This window comes from Petaurus breviceps, unplaced genomic scaffold, assembly GCF_028583685.1.
Source record: "Petaurus breviceps papuanus isolate PSGF00001 unplaced genomic scaffold, PetGlider_PUasm1.0 176, whole genome shotgun sequence".
Lineage (NCBI taxonomy): Eukaryota > Metazoa > Chordata > Mammalia > Diprotodontia > Petauridae > Petaurus > Petaurus breviceps.
Genome location: NW_027185771.1, coordinates 17739692 through 17761985, shown reverse-complemented (window position 1 = coordinate 17761985; position 22294 = coordinate 17739692). Strand labels below are relative to the sequence as shown.

General features: G+C 42.3%; 1 protein-coding gene across 7 annotated transcripts in view; it reads left to right on the top strand.

Moving 5' to 3' along the window:
• Nucleotides 1-846: 846 nt before the first annotated feature.
• Nucleotides 847-22294, top strand: part of LOC138159443 (cocaine esterase-like) — a 65905-nt gene continuing 44457 nt past the window's right edge. Inside the window, exons 1-9 of one of the 7 annotated variants that reach the window (XM_069085804.1) lie at nt 1856-1875; nt 2033-2154; nt 5930-6134; nt 7395-7533; nt 9574-9707; nt 14320-14473; nt 15595-15699; nt 16611-16709; nt 21214-21354. In XM_069085804.1, coding sequence (XP_068941905.1) covers nt 2085-2154; nt 5930-6134; nt 7395-7533; nt 9574-9707; nt 14320-14473; nt 15595-15699; nt 16611-16709; nt 21214-21354 — 1047 coding nt within the window. In that variant the 5' untranslated portion in view covers nt 1856-1875; nt 2033-2084. Of the gene's footprint in view, nt 965-1020; nt 1146-1772; nt 2155-5929; nt 6135-7394; nt 7534-9573; nt 9708-14319; nt 14474-15594; nt 15700-16610; nt 16710-21213; nt 21355-22294 lie in introns of those variants that run through there. The other 6 variants (XM_069085807.1, XM_069085805.1, XM_069085806.1 and 3 more) reach the window with 6 other exon arrangements.

Genomic DNA, 22294 nt, shown 5'->3' with positions numbered 1-22294 from the left:
CCAACAAGATTGGGTGGATGTTGCAAAGAGGCAAAATGAAGCTTGATGCCAGGAAAGATGCACTAAGGATTAGAACTGTTCAAAAGCAGAATGGGCAGCCTGGCAAGGTGCTGGGTTCTGACTGATGGGAGTCCTTTAAACCTCCATTTTAAGGAGCAGGCCCTAGCCAACCATGTCTTCATTCTGATGAGGTAGAGTGTTTGAGGCAGATGGGTCAGGCAGGATGCAAGATGTGAAACATGAGATAGGGTGAAGGATGTGACCAGCCGAAAGTGCTCATAGAAGCCCTCACAGTGGGCTTATCTGCATTCCCAAAGCACCCCCAGCTACCTGACATCCTCCTCTCCTGTTCCCCCTCCCATTTTCTTAAACTGTGGTAGTTCCCTCCTCCTCCTATCCTGTTAAACTGTATATAAAGCAGACACATAACCTGACTCAGTGCTCTGCCTCCTGATAATCATTAAATAACATTTCTGAACCTCGATGAATTGAGACAAAGCCTGAACTAATCAATTAGACTGCTTTGCTTTGCTCTAAAAATGCCCTTTCCTGTGTCTGTAACTAGAAAGACCAGATCTTCCTGTTCATGACAGGAGAGTGGGACTTCTCTTATCTTGGGGGCATACTGGGGGGGTGGGGGGAAATGCAGACATCCTGAGAGTGTAACTTCCAACTGACCTTACCTTTTCAATTGTCTTGTCAATCTGTATTTACAACTAAGAAAATTGCACAACACATGGAGACCATAAATCTGAGGGACACAGATGTCCTGGGATTGTCCTGAAACACATAAAAAACTTTGTAATTCTTTTTTTCAGGCAGTCAGAACTTAGGTTCTGGCTCTGTGCAGCACATATCTGCTACCTTTAAGGGAATAAATGATATAGATGTATATCACCTAGCCTGTTTGTCTCCTTTTACCAAACTATCAGGTTGACACTCCCATGGAGAGCAAGCCTGCTTGGTTGGTCACCCCAGGAAATGACTTTTTTTTTTTTAAGCAATCGGGGTTAAGTAACTTGCTCAAGGTTACATGGCCAGTTATTTCTGGGTATGGTGCTGAGTATCCAAGGCCGGGATTTGATCCAGGTCATCCCGACACTGGAGCCGGTGCTCTTACTCGCTGTGCTACCTGGCTGCCCTGAGTAAATGCCTTTTATTTAACTTGGAGACAGGGTCTTAGTGAATTGTTTCAGGATGGATACCATGAATCATGGATTGATTCTTTATCATTTCCTTTTCATATCACACACCTTACTCTTCTGGTACTTTCTGAATGGTACCTCCCTTTCTTTCCCCCCCCCCCCCCCCCCTCCACCCTTTATGTGTTGTGTCGCTCCATCAGAATATAAGCTCCCAAAGGGCATGGGCTGTCTTTCTGCTGGTGTTTATATTCCCAGAGTTTAGCTTCCTGTTCAAATCCTGCCTCACTTGTTGTGTGACCCTGGGCAAGTCACTTAACACTGTTGACTTGGGTTTCCTCATATGTAAAATGAGCTGGAGAAGGAAAAGGCAAATCACTCCAGTATCTTTGCTAAGGAAACCCCAATGGGTTCAGGAAGAAAAACCAAGGAACTGAAGAGCTTCAAGGGGGGAAAGGTCATAGAAATCTCTAGAAATTGACACTTCAGGTGAAGTGGTGAGGGCAGCTCAAACTGGCTCTTCTGAATCCATTGTCACATTTGCACCTCTGAAATCAGAAAATCCTGCAATTCAGAACTTGATTGTTTTGTTGATTATCTAGACTTACTGGTTGGGAACAATGATACTTATAGAGATTAAATTTAAGAGCATGTCATGAATACATTTGTTTGTTTTTTGTTTTCCAGAGAGCTTGTTATCACACATTTACCAGCCTCTCCCTGCTGTATGTAGGTATGTTCAGATCTGTCTTTAGTCTTTAGGTACTCAATCTAATTTTAGTTTTTTCCAAATACTTCTAAGACAAGTTCTGACAAGGAAGTCCATTAAGTAATCCTTAGTCCAAGTTCCCCTGGAATGCCCTTTGATCCAATTCTTTTTTGCATTAAAGGATAGACCTGGAATCTAATTAGGCATAATCAGAAGGCTGTGCCAAGGGAAAGATGTGGAAGACTTCCCTGCTGCCCAAGGTCCTGACTTTGGGGTTCCTGGGCCTCCTTATTCAAGCCCCAGGTAAGCAACTCTTCCAGGCAGACCCAGAATAGGGAATAATTTCTGGAGAGACGTGGGAGAGGTCCTTTGATTTTCCCATTGGAGATATGGGACTTGTGCACTGTTTTTTTCTCTGACAAGAGAGATTCTGATTGGGTGGATTATGGATTATTGTTAGTTTTATTTCAGGGGGCCAAACTAGATTTGCTTCTGAGAGACTGATGCCCTCTCCATGAGTGTTATGTCCAGAAACTCTTCTATCAAGCTGCTGGTGGAGGGTGTGGAGAGGGAAAGTGGAGTCATTTTCAAGGAGGTAGATAAGAATGAGGATGGGGGGGGGAGATATTTTTACAGACTGGAAATAAAACAGCAGCATTTACATGAGAAGATGTGGCACAGCTTAGTTCTTTATTTTCTCTTTCTTTCTTTGTTTCTTTTTGGTAAATAGTATTTAATTTTTTTCTGCTTACATGTAAAGAAAATTTTCAACATTCATTTTTTATAAGATTTTGAGTTTCAAAAATTTACTCTCCTCCTTCCTCCTTTCCCAACTTCCCCAGGTGGCAAGGAATCTGATAAGGTTACATACATGTACAATCATGTAAACATAGTTCTACATTAGTCATGTTGTGAAAGAAGAAACAGAACAAAAGGGAATAGTCACAAAAAAGGTGAAAATCGTATGATCTGATCTGCATTCACCCTCCATAATTCTTTCTCTGGATATGGATAGCATTTTTCATCATGAGTCTTTTGGAATTGTCTTGGATCACTGTATTACTGAAAAGATCTGAGTCATTCATAGTTGATCATCATACAGTGTTGCTGTTACTATGTACAATATTTTCCTGGTTCCATTCACTTCACTCAGCATCAGTTGGTCTAAATATTTCCAGGTTTTTTTTGAAAGCTGCCTGCTCATCATTTCAGCGCAATGGTGTTCCATTACATTCATATACTACAACTAGTTCAGCCATTCCCCAAATGATGGGCATTCCCTTAATTTCCAATTCCTTGCCACCACAAAAAGAGCTACTATAAACATTTTTGTGCATGTGAGTACTTTCCCCCTTTTATGATCTTTTTGTGATACAGTAGTATCACAAATACCCTAGTAGTGGTATTGCTAGATCACAGTGTATGAATAGTTTGATTACTTTTTTGGACATAGTTCCAAATTGCTCTCCAGAATGGTAGGATCAATTCACAACTCCACCAACAGTGCATTAATATTCCAATTTCCCCACATCTTCTCCAACATTTTCCTTTTCTGTCATATTAGCCAGTCTGATAGGTGTGAGGTGGTACCTCAGAGTTGTGTTAATTTGCATTTGTCCAATCAATAGTGGTTCAAAGCATTTTTTCACATGACTGTAGATAACTATTTTCTTCATCTGAAAAGTGTCTGTTATATCCTTTGATCATTTACCAAATGGGGAATGACTTGTGTTCTCACAAATTTGACTCAGTTCTCTATGTATTTGATAAATTAGGCCTTTATCAGAAACAATATAAAAATTTCTTCCCATTTTTCTGCTTTCCTTGCAATCTTGGTTGTGTTGGTTTTGTTTGTGCAAAGTCTTTTTAATTTAGTGTGATCCAAATGATCCATTTTGCATTTTGTAATGTTCTCTATCTCTAGCTTGGTTATAAATTGTTCCCTTCTCCATAGATCTGACAGATAAGCTCTTCCTTGCTATTCTAATTTGCTTATGGTATCACCCTTTATGTCAAAATCATCTATTCATTGTGATGTAATCTTGGCATATGGTGTGAGATGCTAATCTAGGTCTAGTTTCTGCAATATTCTTTTCCAGTTTTTCCAACAGTTTTTGTTAAATAATAAGTTCTTAACCCAGAAGCTGGAAGCTTTGGATTATTTCTTTATTTTCAATCTCCCAAACTACCGTGTTTCCCGGATAATAAGACCTATCCCAAAAATAAGCCCTCCCCTTACTGTGTAAGATTCCTCTAAAATAAGCCCTCCCCCGAAAATAAGCCCTATTGAGATTGCTACTGTAGTGAAGGTGATCCCCTGCGCTACACGCTACATTATGGTAACCTCTGTATGCACCGTCCCCCCCCCCGTGAAACGCACGCCGCGCTCCGAGCTGCATCCAATTAGAGCTGCAGCAGTGAGCGCGTCATTTGTTCACATTTACCTGTTTATTAAAATTGCTGTCAATGTTCATTAAAATAAGCCCTCCTGAAAATAAGCCCTCTGGTGTTTTTCTGTCCAAAAAAAAAATAATAAGACAGTGTCTTATTATCGGGGAAACACAGTACTACTACTATAGATCAGAAACTAAAGCCCACATTATGTATATTGAAGTCACTCCCATGCATTTTATATTGGGCTCTATTTGATCTCCTTTGATAGAAGGGGAGTGCTAATCTTTCAGAGGCACACCTGACCCTTGTCCTTTTTTTTTTTTGTTTCTGCTTTTTGGAGGGGACAAGGTAGGGCAATTGGGGTTAAGTGACTTGCCCAAGGTCACACGGCTAGTTTTTGTGTTAAGTGTCTGAGGCTGGATTTAGCTCAGGTCCCCCTGACTCCAGGGCTGGTGCTCTATTCACTGCACCACCTAGCCTTCCCTTTTGTCCTTCTGACTCAGGCAGCGTGGCCATGTGCCTTGACACTTGCTCTTGGAGTCTAGGATGCAGAACTGGGAACATTGAACACAGTGCTCTTTTCCCATTTAATAGAAGAGAAGAAATAGGCTTAGGGAGAGGAAAGGAATTGTAACAAGTTCACACAGGCAGTAAACGGGAGAGCTGTGATTTGAACCCATAGCCTCTGAGCCCAAATCCAGTGCTCTGTGCGTCCAGCCTTGTCACCTCCTACTCCATTCACATTTGTGTTGTTTAGTTGTTTTTCAAACGTGTCTGGCTCTTGGTCATCCCATTTAGGTCTTCCTTGGCAAAGAAGTGGAGTTGGTTTGCCATTTCCTTCTGCAGCTCATTTGACAGATGAGGAAACTGAGGGCAAACAGGTGAAGTGACTTGCCCAGGGTCACACAGCTAGTATGTGTCTGAGGCTGGATTGGAACTCAGGAAAATGAGTCTTCCTGACACATACTGTAGCCCAATGTAACTACTTTCCACCTGACTTTCTTGTCCTACTCTCATCTGTCTCCTTTCTTTGTCTATTATCTTTCTCATGCCCAGACAGTACTCCTACCAGTCTAGCTCAGTTGAAGACTCTTCATTAAAGACCCAGTTTGGGCACAGACACTTGTTGCAGAGCTTTTCCTGACCCTCCTCATTTCTTTTCCTAACTTTGTCAGGATCTCTCCTTTTATACCTCTCCCTTATATTCCTAGTTATTGGTGCACAGACCATTGTTCTCCAGGATCATGTAAATTCCTGCCATTTTATTCTTAATTCAGAGCTGAGGGCATTGCCCGTAGTAGGTGCTCATTGAGTCTTTGTTCAATTGGATCATACTAATAAACTGTATGGAACCAACTTTTAGCTCTGTGTTTTCCTAAGCTGGACTGGGGGTGGGATTGTTGGGAAGCAGTTGCTTTGAACTTGACACTGTGGATCCCCAAAGCTGGACAGCTCCTGAATCAGTGCCAGAGCTGTCTAAAAGTGCAAATGGCCCTTCTCTGGAATAAGTTCTCCATCACTGGAGATATTTTTAAGGGAAATGAAAAAAATCATGGCAGAAACAGGAGGAGGCTTGCATTCCCATCTCACGAAAAAAATGGTGGTGGTGGGAGAATGTAGAGGAGACATGTGGACATCACTTCAGCCATCTGTCCTTGAGAATTTCTTTCCCCTTTGTTCACAGGGCATCACGCAGATGACCTCATCAGAACCACTGAATCTGGACAAATCCAAGGGACTCATATCAGTGTCAAGGGAATTGACAAAGGTGTTAATGTTTTCCTGGGAATCCCCTTTGCCAAACCCCCTGTGGGGGCCCTGAGGTTTTCTCCTCCACAGCCACCAGATTCATGGAGCAATGTGAGAAATGCAACTTCTTATCCACCCATGTAAGCACCTTCCTCTCTCCTTTTCTTACCAGATGAGCACAGGGCACCATCATGTCTTACCAAAATTTTGTGTCTGTGTGCTCTGCACATAGTAGATATTCGTTAAATATTTGTTGATGGAATGAATGTTCCTTCTCTCTGGACTGTGAGGTCTCAAATAATTTCTTAATGACAATGCTTTATGTTTATTTGGACTTTATAGAATAGCAGATTTCAGCAAAATTACCATGAGATAGTTATAGTACATAAGGCTACAAGACAGAAAAACAAATTCTAACAGAGAGTAGAGGCAGCTAGGTGACTCAGTGAATAGAATACTCTGCCTGGAGTCAGAAAGTAATAAGTTCAAATTTGGTCTCAGACACTTACTAGCTAAGTAAGTCACTTAACCCTGCTTGCCTCAGCTTTCTCCTCTGTAAAATGGGCTGAAGAAGGAAATGGCAAACTGCTCCAGTATCTCTGCCAAGAAAACCCCACAAAGGGTCATGAAGAGTCAGATACAACTGAACAACTATGGAGATTAAGTGACTCACCCAAGGTCACAAAGCTAGTGAATAAAAAGCCAGAGCTCATAGACTGATATGCTCAGAAAGCAGGAGGTCATTGAATTTGATTCCTTGGTTTTTTTTTTAGCAGTTTGATGACTTTTGCTTTGGAGACCCACACTTATTGCTCATTCTATACTCCAGCCTGCCTTCTACTCTCTAACCTAATTCTCCTCTGGAACAAAGAAAATCCAACTGACACATTGGTTAGCAGTGCTGCTCTTGGTAAAATGCTTCTAGTCATGGTCTGCACTGATCTAGCTCGACTTGCAGCCTTCTGCAGCAGGTTTTCTGAGTTCCTCACATTCAGCCTCTTACAATGCAACCATATTCCGTAACATTCACACACTGTGATGTGTTCAGCTATTTGCCTACTTGTAATATCTATTTGGTTTCCAAGCTTTTTTTAAATTAAAAAAAATTCTTTGTTTTCAACTTAACAATAATTAACAAACCCAAACATTTCAATATATAATGAACAAGAAAAAAGACTGCATAAGAAGTTGTGAAATGTTGGCAGGTCACTGCACCTCTGCCTGCCTCAGTTTTCTCATCTGTAAAATAGGGATAATAACAACACTGACCTCTCAAGGGTATTGTGAAGGTCAAATGAGATTATGTCTGTAAAGTGGTTGGAAAACATTAAAGCACTCAGTTATTGTTATGATCATTTCTATGTGATTCTAATAAATCAGTCATCTCTTGTGTTTTCCAGGTGTTTGCAGGATGTTGCTCTCCTAGAAAAAATAATGAAGTTCATGAAATTAAATGTCCTTATTACAGACAATTCTGAAGACTGTTTGTACCTCAATATCTATGCTCCTGTCCATGCAAATGAGGGGGCTGGATTGCCGGTAAGTCCCATCTCTGTAATTTCCATAACAGGGGATGAGAATTCTAGGGCCTCAGAACTGGGTGGGACCTTGGAGGACACGTCTTCCCACCAGCACAGGAGCAGTCATTCTCTCTAAATATCTCTGACAAGTCATCCAGCCTTCCCTAAAGTTGTCCCGGTCGGGGAGCTCACTACTTCTCAAGCAATCTACTCTTGGGGAACAACTCACATTGTTAGCAAATGTTTGCTTCTATGAGGCTGAAACCTGCCTCCTTACACCTTCTTAACTTACCTTCTCTGGGTCTTTGTTTCCTCGTCTATCAAATGGGGTTATTCCACTAAGCAGTCTCTAAAATCCCTTTCAGCTCTAAAACCTATGATCCAATGATCCTGTCTGAGACTGTATTCCAGGTACATAGTCATACCCACCAAGAGGATCACACAAGGCAAGGAGGTCCAGGGCAAGTCTGCTTGTGTGCAGGTTCCCTGTAGTCTCCATGCACCCAGGTACTCACAGCTAAATGTGCCCTCCCCATAGTCAGTTCATGCTCTGGCTTTCTCAGTGCCCTGGATTTGGTTCATTGCATTAACTCATATAACAGTGATCTGTCTACTTCCTGATGTCCAAACATGTTCCCAGGGGAATGCCAGCAATTGCTTGCTACATTCCATGGGAGGCAAAGAATCTTCCCATGTGAGCAAAAGCCCCTTCATGTTTCTGCACCTCCTAGGCAAGCAGCATCCTAATGCATTGACAAAAGGAACCATACTTTCAAAACACCATGGTGTTATCTGAACAGTAACAGGAGGTCTTTCTCTTGTAATTTTAGATATAGAGATCATAAGACCTTTTCCTAGACAGTATTTACACTAAGAATTGGATAGAGCACTGGGCCTGGAGTCAGGAAGATCTAAGTTCAGATATAACTCATGTCAGCCTGAGCAAATCACTTAACCTCTGCTTGCCCTAATCCACTGGAGAAAGAAATGGCAAATCACTCTAGTATTTTCGCCAAGAATTCCTCATAAATTGGACACAATTCAACATTATACTTTTAAGGAGAGAACTGATTTTTTCCCTCTTACTGGTTCTGGTTTCCTAATCATATGTTCTCTCCACAGCTTATCCTTGGCTGAAAATTACTGTGGTCTCCTATGGTGCAGTTGGGGAATCCTCTTTGATGTCAGTGATATAAGATTCATATGACATCCCTCCCTGCCTCAATCCCTCTCCACAATAGGCCTATGGGCAGGAGATGGGGTAAAGAAGGAGTCAGAATCACTGAAATGGGTTTCAATCAGTTGAAACTTCTCCCTGTAAAGTGAGTAATGAATAAGAACAAAAAAGAAAGAAATAAGAAGGAAAGGAAGAAATTTACTTTGATAATTTCATTGTGTTTTTAAAAGGAATAGCTAGTTGTACATTGTCAATTTGTAGTTTCTTGGGCGACCAAGTTTATTATACTATGTTATAGAAATGCTTGTTTTATTGCTTAAATTAAAAAAAAATAGAACCAGTAGAAGGCATAACCTAGTGTTAGTAATCTATTCTAGCAGTTTATCTTAGCTTTGACAGAGTAGTTACTTTTACATAGAAAGGTTCTCTGGGCCATAGTTGAAACACCCAGAAAATGATGGCAGCTGGAGAGCTTATTGATCATGATGCATTCTCTATTGTCTGGTTGGGTCTGTGTCCTTAGAAGGGAGCCCTGCCTTCTTTCCCTGTTCTGGAGGAAAAAATATCCTTTTGGCAAGGCTGTTTTGCTCTGAGTATGACTTTGGCAGCAGGAGGTCCTCAAGGAGCTGTTTCAGCCAGGAAGATTCCAAGGAGAATCTGACCTGTCTCTGAGTCTAGACAAGAGGGCTCTTACCTGAGAGGCTCTGATGCATATTCTGTCAACTCTTGATATACAGTGTCTTGATAAGTGAATTCACTCACATTTAAAGCTACTTTATCAAGGGTCTTGAGATATGGTATTTTCCTATTGAGTAAGGGGGTAACCAAAACATACTTGGTGGGATTTGTTCCTGTAAGGAAAGCCATGTCTGATTTCTTTAGGTGATGGTCTGGATCCATGGTGGAGCTTTTGTTTTTGGCAGTGCTTCCATGTATGATAGTTCTATGCTATCTGCCTCCCAGAATGTGATAGTTGTCAACATCCAGTACAGGCTGGGCATTCTTGGCTTCTTCAGGTGAGATTTGACCCCAGTAACATGTGAGTACGAGTATTTTTTAACTGATGAATAATCTGTTGAATGATAATAAGTATAAATTTTTGATTAGACACCGTATCTCTTGCCTTCCCTTGCCTTCTCCACAAATTAATCATGGTATAGTAGAAAAAGCACTAGATATGTTGACAGAGGACCCAATTTCCAATTATGATCCAACTTTTTATCACCAATAAATTCACTTCTCCCTTGCCCTTAAATTCTAGATAGATAGATAGGTCAATGGGTAGATAGATGGATGGATAGATAGACTAGCAGACAGACAGGCAGGTAGACAAACCATTTATTAAGCACCAGGCACTGTATTAAGAGCTATTTCAAAGCATGAAAACAAAATGATCTAACTGTTTTAACCTAACCCCTGTTTGCTATACTGCATTGTAATAAAGCTCATGATTCCATTAGTTTTCCAAGTACTAATTTTCTATAATGTCTTTTCTAAAACTACCTACTCCTTTCACTGTACTCTCTGGAATGCTGCTCCATAAGTAACAAGCCTGTTTTCATCTTTAGCCCTTTCCTTTCTTACCACTTCTGCCAATTGTATTCACCAAACCCTGACTTTTTTTTTTTTGATGACAGCTTTCTTGGTGACCATTTCCAGCACTATTTGCTTTGCCTCCATCACAGGGATGCCAAAATACTCCTGGTTTCCCACTACCACTTCCAAACTCTCCCTCTGCCACCATCACTCAGCAACTTCTCTTCCTTCTAGGTTCACTCAATCCATATTTATCACCCAACCAAGATTCTAGTAGCTGTTACTCACCATCCTCTGGGACACTCTCCTTCCTTTGTCAATGAGCTCAGAGCCTTGTTTATAGCCTTTCTCTCTCTCCCAACTCCCACCTTCATACTGAGAGGCTTCAACATTCATCTTGCCATTCCCTTCACCATTCTCAGTCCCCAGTTTCTCAGTGCATTAATTTCTCATAACCAACTCCTCCACTACACCTCAGCTACATACAGAGATGGGAACACCCTTGATTTTATCCTCCATCATGAGTATTCCACTTCTGTGCTCATTAACTCTGAAACTACTCTATCTAGTTATAATCTCTTATCATTCCACTAGACTCTCTGCCTTGGAACCCCAAACACTGTTCTTCATCCTCACCTTGACCTTCAATCCCTCCACTCCTCAGTTCTTTCCCAGGCCATCATTCCTTCCTGATTATACTCTTTTCCCTTCTCTATCTTAACCCCTTGGTGAACCACTTCATCTCCACACTGACTCCTTGTCCTTGACAAATCATTCCCTGCCAAACTTTGGCCTTGCATTACTCCCATCATCTACTCTTTTTGCTCTTCTTTGCATACTGCTGAATGAATCTAGAGAAAATCATGAAACTATGTTACCCGGGTCCATACAGATTAATGTTCCATAATCTTAACTGCATCCTCACTGTGGCAAAGTAATCTTTTTGTACTTCAATAATCAGTTCACTATCTCCCTCATCTCAATGGCTTCTCTAAACCTCGGCATTCCATGACTCCTCCTCCCCTCACCATTTCAGCTTAGAACCTTGCTTTATATTTCCCTGAAGAGAAATGAGACCATCCACTGAGCTGCCTCATATGCCCTCCTCCTTATCTCACGTGGATCAGATGCTTTTTGTCACGATGTCCTCCTTTCCTCTGTCTTACGTGAGGAAGCAGATCTTTTCTTCACTAAGGGTAAGCTTTCTATACAGATAAATGGTCTCATTCTATCCCATCTTCTCTAGAAGATTGCCCTTTCTATCATTTTCACTTTCAATCTTCTCTGATATCTCTCTCCCCCCTTATCCTCTCTCCCCCCCCCATGACTCCTTACTACCTATATACTTGTCCATGATTCTTCTCTGTCCTCAAAGAAAAACTTAATGGATCCATCCATCCACCTGTCTGTCCGTCCATCCATCCATCCCTCTATCTCTTCATCCAACCCTCCCCACTAGCTGTCATCTCATATATCTTCTCCCTTGTATGACTAAACATCTAGATTTTTTCTCTTAGTGTCTTCTCTCTCTCCTGTCTGATTTCAGATCTCCAGATACATCTAAAGTATCCCATATTCAATTATCTCAAAAGTTATGACCAATATCCATTATAAACTCAACATTCTCAAAACTGAACTCTATCTCCTTTCCATCAAACCCTCTCCTCTTCATAATGTCCCTATTATTTGTTAAAGGCACGATCATCCTCCAAGTCACCTGGGCTTGTGATCTAGGGGTAATGTTCCACCACTCACTCATTCTCCCCTATATCCGATTTGCTCTCAAGTCTTATTGATTCCACTCTTGCTACATCTCTCATATACACTACCACTGCTCTAGTGCAAACTCTCACCACTTTACACTTGGACTAACAATGCCTTCTGGTTGGCCCCTTTGCCTCTTCTCTCCCTACTCCAGTTCATCCTCCACTCAGTTGTCACTGATCTTCCTAGGGCACAAGTCAGACCATCACCCCCTTCTCCAGTCAATCGGTCAGTTAATAAGCATTTTTTTTTTTAAAGCAATTGGGTTTAAGTAAGTTGCTCAAGGTTACACGGCCAGGTGTTTCTGGTGCTAAGTGTCTGAGCCTTGATTCCATCCCAGGTCATCCTGACTCTGGGGCCAGTGCTCTTACTCACTGTGCTACCTGGCCTCCCCTAATAAGCATTTTTTAAAGCACATTATATGTCAATCACAAAAGAAAGTAAATTCCTACTTCAGGGAGTTCAGTTCTAATGGGAGACAACATATAAATAGCCATTTAGATACAAAATATATGCAATGTAAAGGAGAAGTAATCTTAGAGGGAAGGAGTGACAATTGTGATTTTTAAAATACATTGTGTCATGTTGTCATTATAAGTGATAAGACTCTAATATGGAATCACAGGGAAAGTGGTCCTAAGGGCCTTAAAAGATTTAATAGCAGACAGCTAGTAGTTTCATGCAGCCTGACTTACTGTGATCCTGTCAGTAACCTCAGCTCCTGGATGGACTCCCAGCAGACTGCATGTCTGTGTCCTGGCACCCACTCTTGGAGTCTGTGATTCCTGCAGCAATAAGAGATCCTGGGGAATTCCCTTCCCCCCTCTTCCCCCCATACACATCTGGGTCAGATTACATTTCACTCACATGCCATGCTGATTGTCTGTCCCAACCAAACAAACCTCCCTTCAAAGGGTAAGACTGACCTGCTCAGGCCCCACTCTGAGTGTGTACTCCCAGTGAGATACTTGCTACTGTAGTAGTCTCCCTCATGTGAGTGCCCTGAATGTCTGACTGTCAGTGCAGGGTGTCATATCTTGTGTGTGTGTGTGTGTGTGTGTGTGTGTGTGTGTGTCTTTCATTCTTACCTACTTGGTGTACTACATGGTCATAAAGCTTATGCTTCTCCTGGCTTCCTCAGTATCAATTTCCTATAATGTCTCAACCTGATTTTGCTCCAGAAGGCTCTAGCAGTGAGGGGTGTGTGAGGCGAGGGGAGGAGGAAAAGTGAGATCTCTTGAAAACAGTTGGATTAGAGCTGTGTCACATTCCTTCAAAGAAGTGCAGTCTTGGGGATAGCCAGTGAAAGTCGGGCTTGGGAGGTAGAGAGTTGTGTGTGGGGACAAGGAGGCCCATGTTTGCTGGATTGCAGAGTTCCTGGAGAGGAGCCTGGCCTCCTCCTACCTCTCCAGTCTGCTCAGCTTCCTCCACATTCTCTGCCTCCTTCCTCATCCTTGAATAGAATATTCAATAGAATCTGTTCATTTTCACCCCTCCTCCTTGTGGCTTCCTTCAGGACTAGGTGCTAATCCCACCTTATGCAAGAAGCCTCTCCCTGTCTCTCTCACTGCCAGTCTTCCTTCTGGAATCATCCCCAGTCTATCCTGTACAGATCTGGTTGGGGCGCTGCTGTTTGTATGCTGTCTCCTTCATTAAACTGTAAACTCCTTGAGGGCAGGGGCTATGCTTACCTTTCTTTGTATGCCCAGAGCTTGGTATAGTGCCTGGCACATAGTAGGTGTTGAGCATATCTTTCTTGTCTTGACTTGACATTCTAATAATAGAGGAAGGGAAAACAGAAAGGAGAGCTAATAAAAGAAGGGCGAAGGGAGAGTAGGGGGAAGGGAAGTGATGGGGAGGTGGAAGAGATCAGGGAGTAAGCTGGAAGGGAAGAAAGCAGCCTGGAAGAACCTCCCCCTGGAAGGCACAGTGACACAATAAAGAGGCCTGACTGGGAGTCCTTCAGGTGGGGGCATTCAAGATCTGTCTCATCAGCTTACATCTGTATTATAAGAACAACAACTAATATTTGTATGGTCCTTTAAGGTTTACAAAGTGCTTTATAAATAATGTCTCATTTTCTCCCTGCAACAACTCTGAGATACATGCCATTATTATCCCCATTTTACAGACGAGATAACTGAGGCAGATGTCGACATGACTAGCCCATGGTCACACAGTTCATAGATAATCACTGGTCTTGCCAGGTCTAGGTCCAGCAGTCTATCCACTGCATTATCCATATGTTGAGATATCTTTAAATCTCATGTTCATGTGAACCTGGCATTTTTCATACTTCTCCAACCTTGTCTAATATCTGTCTTTCAGCACTGGGGATGAGCATGCACCTGGCAACTGGGGTTACTTGGATCAGGTGGCTGCCCTGAGGTGGGTCCAGAAGAACATTGCTCACTTTGGAGGAGATCCTGGCCTTGTGACCATCTTTGGCGAGTCTGCTGGGGGAATGAGTGTTTCCTCACATGTAGGTGGTAAAGGCATGGCCACAGCCTGAAGGGGGCCTCTTGTAAAGACACCCAAGGTCTAGTCTCACAGACATGAGTTTTTCTTCCTCTTCTCTTATCCTCCCCCCTCTCAGAACCACTGGGGCTGCGGACTTTTCTCTCTAAGGCTGGCACCTGCCCTTACCCTTCATTTGGAGATGTTCCTTTACTCCCCTACCCTAGGTCTAACTGGTTTTCTAAGTTATTCCTCTTACTTTATTGGAGATGAAAGATGAGTCATCCTTTTTTTTAAGGTTACTAACAACTTTGAGTAAGAGCAAAAGAAATGTACAGAGTATTAATGAAATAATTCAAGGCCCATTGGATCCCCAACTTCACCACTGAGGTGCTCCTCTTCCCAAGGCTGCTCAGAGCCTCTCTGTGCCTTCCTAGGTGGCCATTGTGGTCAGCTTTGGCTGCAGATCTGCTCTCTCCAATCTTTGCTGGTAAGCCCCTGAGAGCTTAGCATGGTTGGCCCTCATATGACAGACATAAAATCCACCAAGGGACTCTGAGGCAAAGATCTTCTGACTTGGCAGCCCTCCTCCCCCAGGAGTTTGCACACCACTGACGTAACCTCCAGGCTGTGATAGGGCATGGGAGGAAGACTTCAGTGGAAGAATAATGCTGAAAGAAATAATAGCTGATGGGAAAGTCGCAAATTCTGATGATATATTTGAAAAAATTGTTGGATTTGAAATAATTTGGTCTTAAGAAAAACCCTGGTCTTTCTCATAATCAGTAAACAATGTGACCCTATAGGGAGGAAGGGCATTGGAACAGCATTGCTGGGTCACAGAGCACAGGCATCTTATCATACCATTACTGAACTACCCAGACAGTCCAGGACCATGGCCAAGGCTCCTTAGCCCTCTTTTCTGTCTAACTCTCTTATAGACCTGGTTGTGCCAAAGGCCCAAGGGCCAGGGTCCCCTAGAGAGACTCCTGTTTGGGACTGTCCTATAGAGTTAACCTAGGGGTGTGGCAGGGTAAGTAACAGTCCTGCCATCCACTCTCAATCTCCTCTCTCTGCTAAGCCAGGAGTGTCTGGACCTCCCCATCACTGCTTTCTCTTCTCCTCTGCTGTGCTTTGCTTCCCCAGGTTCTGTCCCCCATGTCCAAAGGCTTATTCCACAGAGCAATCATGGAGAGTGGTGTGGCCATCATTCCCGGTGCTGTTTCTTCCAAAGCAGAAACAATTAGAAAAGTAAGTTTATTGTTGTTGGTCTTTACAATCTCTCTTATCCTTCCTTATGCTTATTGGCCTCCCAACCCCATGGTCCAATGTCCCATTAACCTTCCAGTTGGCTGGGCTAGAAGAAGGTACATTGGAATCCTACAGAATGTTCAAGCTGAAAGTTATCTCAGAGTCATCTATTCCAGCCCCCTCATTTTACAGAGGAGGAAACTGAGGCAAAGAGAAGGAGGGATTGGTTTTATAGTGGAATTCCATGCCCTGGATTCAATTCCTGCCTCCGATTTTAGGTAAGGATTTCCCCTTTTTGGGCCTTAGCTTCTTCCTCTGTAAAAGTGGGTTTAATTAGATGATTTGTAAAGTCCTGTCTAGTCCCAAATTCTCTCTTCCCCTAGAACAGCAGGAAGAACTCCTCAAGGGGATCCAGGTACAGGTTAGATGGAATGATCTGTGAGGTCCCTTCTACCTCTCTGGTTCTGTCATTTTGTGACTTGTCTAAAGTCATACAATGAGCGGGTGACTGGGCTGGGACCAGAACTGAGGTCTCTGAGCCAATGTCAGGGCTCTTTCAATGTACCAGATTATATCATACATCTTTTACAGATATTTAGGTCTTTTCTCCCTGAGTAAATGAAAACCTCTTTGGGAGCAGGGACTATGTCTTTGAAACCTGCCCCTACCCACTCCCATCCCCACTGGCTGGCACTGAGCCCTGCAGATAGCAGGCTCATAATTGGGGGACTCATCCCCTTAGATGGTCAGACAGATTCCAACTTGGTCTCCTGTTCACCATTACTGTGTCATCACCAATAGAAACAATCCTTTGCTAGCTTACTGATGAGTATGAAAGGATTCTTCTATTGTCATACAAGCCAGGGGTTCCTCTATGAGAATATTAACTCTCTGTGGGTGCCTCTTTGCAGATCATTGCCTTTCTGTCTGCTTGTGTGAGACACAATTCTTCCTCCTTGGTTCAGTGCCTTAGGAGAAAATCTGAGAAGGGGATCCTGGCCGTTAGCAAGGTAAGTAGGCTGAAAAGCCAGGGTTCCAGTACCAAGAAGAGCTGCCAAAACAGCTTAGGAGAGGGCTGGACAACCAGCCTTCATTCAGTGGGAATGAGGTGAAGATCTTGGGAATGAGGTGAAGATCTTGGGAATGTTCCTCTCTCAACCTCAGTTTCCCACAACTAGATGATCTTCAAAGATATTTCTACCTCTGTTATTGTTTATCTGATGGTCCCTTCTGGCTCTGATGTTCTGCTTTCTAGAATTTCTTCTACCTTCACCATTCTGTGCTCTCAATCTTATTTTTGTGCTAAGGTTCTTCCCTTCCATTCTGGACATGCTTTGTCCTAAGAATCCTTCCAATATTCTGTGTTCTAAACATTTGTAAATGTGTTAAATCTCCTAAATCATTTCTAAAAATTTCATTTAATGTTCTAAGCTTTTTCATGCTCTAGTCTCTCAACTTTCCCACTCAGACATTCTCTCTTCATAAAACCATAGCCTTAGAGCTGGAATGATCCATTCTCATCTGATTCTAACATTCTGGGTTCCAATAGTATTTGTTCCAGGTTTCCTACAACTGCTGGTGTTCTACTCTACAAGATTTTTTTCTTCCAATTGTAACATTCTGTAGTTTAATGTTTTATAAGCTAAAGTATCAAGGATGTAGCTAGGTTGTGCAACGGTTGGAATGCTGGGAAAACTGGCCTGAGTTCAACTCTAGCCTCAGACATAGTCTTTAACCTTTTTGCCTCAGTTTCTTTATCCATAAAGTGTGAATAATAATAACCCCTACCTCTCAGGGTTGTTGTGATGATCAATTGAGATAATAATTGTAAAATAATTTAACCCTAGATTGTGTTAGTACAGTGCTGAGTACATAGTAAGCATTAAATAATATTAGCTATGATGATGATGGTGGTGGTGGCGGCAGTCCCTCCTAGCTCCAGAGTTCTGTTCTTTGTCACCTTCCAGATCTAACACTATGCATCTTTGGAAGAAAGGATCACAGTTGTGGGAATCCTCTCTCTATCCTCTGGGATTGGTAGCTCACATCTATATATTACTTTATTTTTTTTTGCAAGTCTTTTGTTTTCCTTTTCCTTTTTTAATTTTTTCTTTAGCATTTTCTTTTTCTCCACTTATATGTAAAAACAGTTTTTAACAGTTTTCAAAACCTTGAGTTCCAAATTCTCTTCCTTCCTCCCTTTCCTCCTCCCACACTCATTGAAAAAGCAAGCAATTTCATATAAGTTATATATGTGTAGTCATACAAAATACATTCATAAAAGTCATTGTGAAAGAAAGCATAGACAAAAAAAGCTCAAGAAAAAGATTAAAAAATAAGTATGCTTCAATCTGTATTCAGATACCAACAGTTCTTCCTGTAGGAATGGTAGCATTTTTCATCATAAGTCCTTCAGAGTGGTATTGGATCATTATTAAATATTCCTTTCATAAAACATTCATTTTATGTTTATTAACTTATTTAAAAAATTTTGCAACAATCATGTACCATTGGTAGTACAATATGATGTCATTGCCAAATTTCAGAATTAGAACCACTGAATGGAAGCAGCAAGAGTTGGTCAGGGAACTATTTGCTTTTATATTTATATTGCCAGAGCCTAGGACAGTTGGTGGGTCGATGTATTGAGTGGATATTTTACAAAGAAGGAAACTGAGTCCCAAAGTTTTTAAGTGACTTTGCCAAATGTCACACAGCTCATGACTCCAGATCTTTAGGACCAAGATCTTTATTCACTGCATTGCATTGCTTCTTCAAAAAATTCTTTTAGGAGTAAAGTGTTAGAGCTGATTAAATGTTAATGCCAGAGCTAAGTGAATCTAATTGTTTAGTTGTTTTTCAGTCATGTCTGACCCTATATGACCTCATCTGGAGATTTCTTGACAAAGATACTGGAATGCTTTGCTATTTCCTTCTTTGGTTCATTAAGAAACTGAGGCAGACAGGATAAAATGACTTGCCCAAGGTCACAAGTAGTATGTGTCTGAGGTCAGATTTGAACTTAAGAAGGTGAGTTTTTCTGACTCCAGGTCTGGCAGCTCTGTCCACTGTGGCCCCTAGCTGCCCCTACATCTAATTATTCTCTCCATTAGTTATGTTGATTCTCCTTCCTTCATTCTGAAAACTATTATGTTTTTCAATCCGATTTGACAACAGTTTCCTCATCTGGAAATTGAGGGGGTTGAAATAGATGGTCTCTTACAGTACCTTCTAACTCAAAATGTGCAATCTAATGACTATCCTTTGCCAAAGCAACCGTGAGGTTGTCTCATTTTGACCGTGCAGATGCCAAGGAGAGGGGAGAAGAAAGGATTCCTGACTTCCACTCAAACCCAAGCCAGAATCAGAGCACTGAACACTTTGGGGCCTCCACGCCTTTCTGACCTTGTCTCCTATTTCTTCCCTGCAGGCACACTATGCTCCAGCCAAACTCATCTGTCCTCAGTCTTCTAATTGTTCCTTATACTCTCTTACCTCTGTGCCTTTGCTCAGGCTGCGTCGTGCGTTTATCAAGTCGTCTCTTCTTATTATCATTCTTATTATCTTTATTATCATTATTATATCATTTATGAAGTGCCTTTCTCATAACAGTCCATAAGTTAGGGAGTGATTCATTATTCCCATTTTATAGACGAGTAAACCTCTGAGGAGGTCTCAGTGAATAAAGAACCTGGCCTGGAGTTTGGAAAATGTAACTTCATATCTAGCCAGAGACACCTACTAGCTGTGTGATTCTGGGCAAGTTATTTATCCTCTGTTTGCCTTAATCTACTGGAGAAGGAAATGGTGAACCCCTCCAGTGTCTCTGCCAAGAAGCTCCTATGGATAGTATTGGTTTGTGATGGTCCACGGGGTCATGTACAGATACAACTGAACAAGAACCAAGCTCCGAGGAGCCTGGAGGGAGTAACTCATCCTTTTCTCCAGCATCACAGTCAATAAACATCAGACCTGGGATTCAAGCCCAGGTGTCTCCCAGTTTTCAATCCTGTCTCCCTCCCTCACCCTCCTGCCTCTCATAGCCCTGCTTTGTCTGTTGGATTCTTCCCCATTCATTAAAACCCAATTCTTTTTTTTTTTTTTAAAGCAATCAGGGTTAAGTAACTTGCTCAAGGTTACATGGCCAGTTATTTCTGGGTGTGGTGCTAGTATCTGAACCCGGATTTGATCCCCAGGTCATCCAGACACTGGGGCCTCCAGTGCTCTTACTCACTGAGCTACCTGGCCGCCCCTAAGCAATTGGGGTTAAGTAACTTGCTCAAGGTTACATGGCCAGTTATTTCTGGGTGTGGTGCTGAGTATCTGAGCCCGGATTTGATCCCCAGGTCATCCCGACACTGGAGCTGGTGCTCTTACTTGCTGTGCTACCTGGCCACCCCAAAGCCCAATTCTGATGCTCCCTTTTAGGAAGCTTTATGAGCAAAGATCTTGATGGTAGTTTAGTCCAAAGCGCTCATTTTGTAGGGCAGGAAATGGAAACCCAGGGAGATGTAATTTGCCTAAAATTACAGAGTCTGTTAGAGGCTGAGCCAGGACGAGAGTTCAGATCTATTGATTTTGAGGCCAGCCCTCTCCTGCTGCTTATTCCAGAAGCATTTCTTCTGTGTCTGGTCTGGGGGGCCCCATAGTTTGGATAAGGAAAAGGTCCATGATGGAACTTACCTACTTAGGGGAGAGAGTTTAATGCCACATACAAGTAACTCCGTGTGTTTGTGTGTGTGTGACAAGTACATACAGTGTGAACTCTGAGGGAAGAAAGAATTCTTCTGGCCATATCAGAGAAGATTTTGTGGAAGTTAAATTGGTTTTTGAAGGAAGTAAAGAATTTCAACAGAGTACAGTGAGGAATACGTTTTTGTAGCCATGGGGGGTGAAGTGAGCCAAGGCAGAAAGGTAGGAAAAGGTGCTTGACTTTCTGTGGAGAGCCAGGAATCCATTGCTAGTGAAGCATGATGTACATGGCACAGGCCAGAGTGTGCATGGCATGAGATTAGCCTGGAAAGGTAGAGAGCTTTGAATGCCAGACTGAAGTGATAGAGGTTTTCTTTGGGTAATGAGAGTCATGGGACTTTTTCTTTCTTAATGCAGAAGAGTGCCATAAGCAGATCTGAGATAGGAAAGGTGTGTGTGTGTGTGTGTGTGTGTGTGTGTGTGTGTGTGTGTGTGATAAATTAGAGGGGGAGACAGGGAGGCCAATTTGGAGACTGTTTCAAGAGTCTAGATAAGTGGGGACAGCCAAGTGGTGTAATGGCTACCATACCAGCCCTGTAGAATGGAGGATTTGAGTTCAAACCAGTCTCAGACACTTAGTAGCTAGTGTGACCCTGGGTAAGTCACTCAACCCTGATTGCCTCAACAAAAGAAAAAAAAGAGTCCAGGCAAGTGATAAAAATGTCTGAAATAGGATGGTAACAATGAGAATGAGGATAAAGTGATATATGGAGGAGAAGTTTTGGAGATAGACCTGACTTTTCTTTTTTGTCCTTTTTTTAGCTTTTCAAGGTAATGCCTGTTTCGGTTGATGGGCAATTCTTCCCCAAACATCCTGAGGAGTTGCTGGCTGCAGGAGAGTTCAACCATGTCCCTTCCATCATCGGTGTCAACAATCATGAATATGGCTGGTTTATTCCTTTGGTAAGATGCTAGCATGCTCTATTCTGTGCCAGCTTCTTTCTGATGTCCACAGTTTATGTTTCTCTAAAGCATCACAGACTTTCTGAGTTGCTCAGGACATTGGTGGCCATGAAGTCTAAGCCAAAGTTGAAGGAGAATCCCTTCTCTAACTTACTGGACCAGTGGATATCCTGCTTCTGCTCAGTGACCTCCAAGGAGGGAGAGCCTACTGCCTCTTGAGGCAACTCCTTCCACTTTTAGGCAGCTCTCATGGTTGGACAGGGCATCAGGACATCAACTGCAATTTTTCTTTTTCTTTTCAACTTCTACCTGTTGCTCCCATTTCTGTCCTTAGGGCAAATGGCACCAGTTTGATGCCTCTTTCAGGTGACCATCCACCAGTTAAGGACAACTATCAGGTCTGCTCCTGCCTTAAGTTTTTTTCTTTGATCAGTTAAGCAAGTTCCTTCAACACATCCCTCTATGGCAAGACCACAATGACCTTCTCAGTTTCTCTATTTTCTGTCCCAACTGTGATGCCTAGAACTGAACAAAAGAATACAGATATACAGTTATCCTTTCCATATCACCAGGATTGGACCTGCAGCACCTCCACCATCTGGAAAATCCATGTAAAATTTTTTTGGTTCCCTCTTCCCAACTTCACCAGAGAAGACCAAATTATTATGGTGTAAGACAAAAGACATTAATATTATACAGGACTATACATATATTTTACACATTTCTGAGTTGCTAATCTTCTGTGTCATCTGCTGGCCTTGCCCTGCTGTCTGTGGCTTCAACAAAACTTCCCCAAAATTTCCGTTGAATTTCTTATGACTACCTGCAATATGTTGAAACCATGATGAGGAAAGTTGTGATGTGGAAGGGATACCTGCAGCCTCCCCAGGGGCAGAGCACAGAGGAACTCTCACTGCCTTATTCCTGGAAGCTGTGGCTC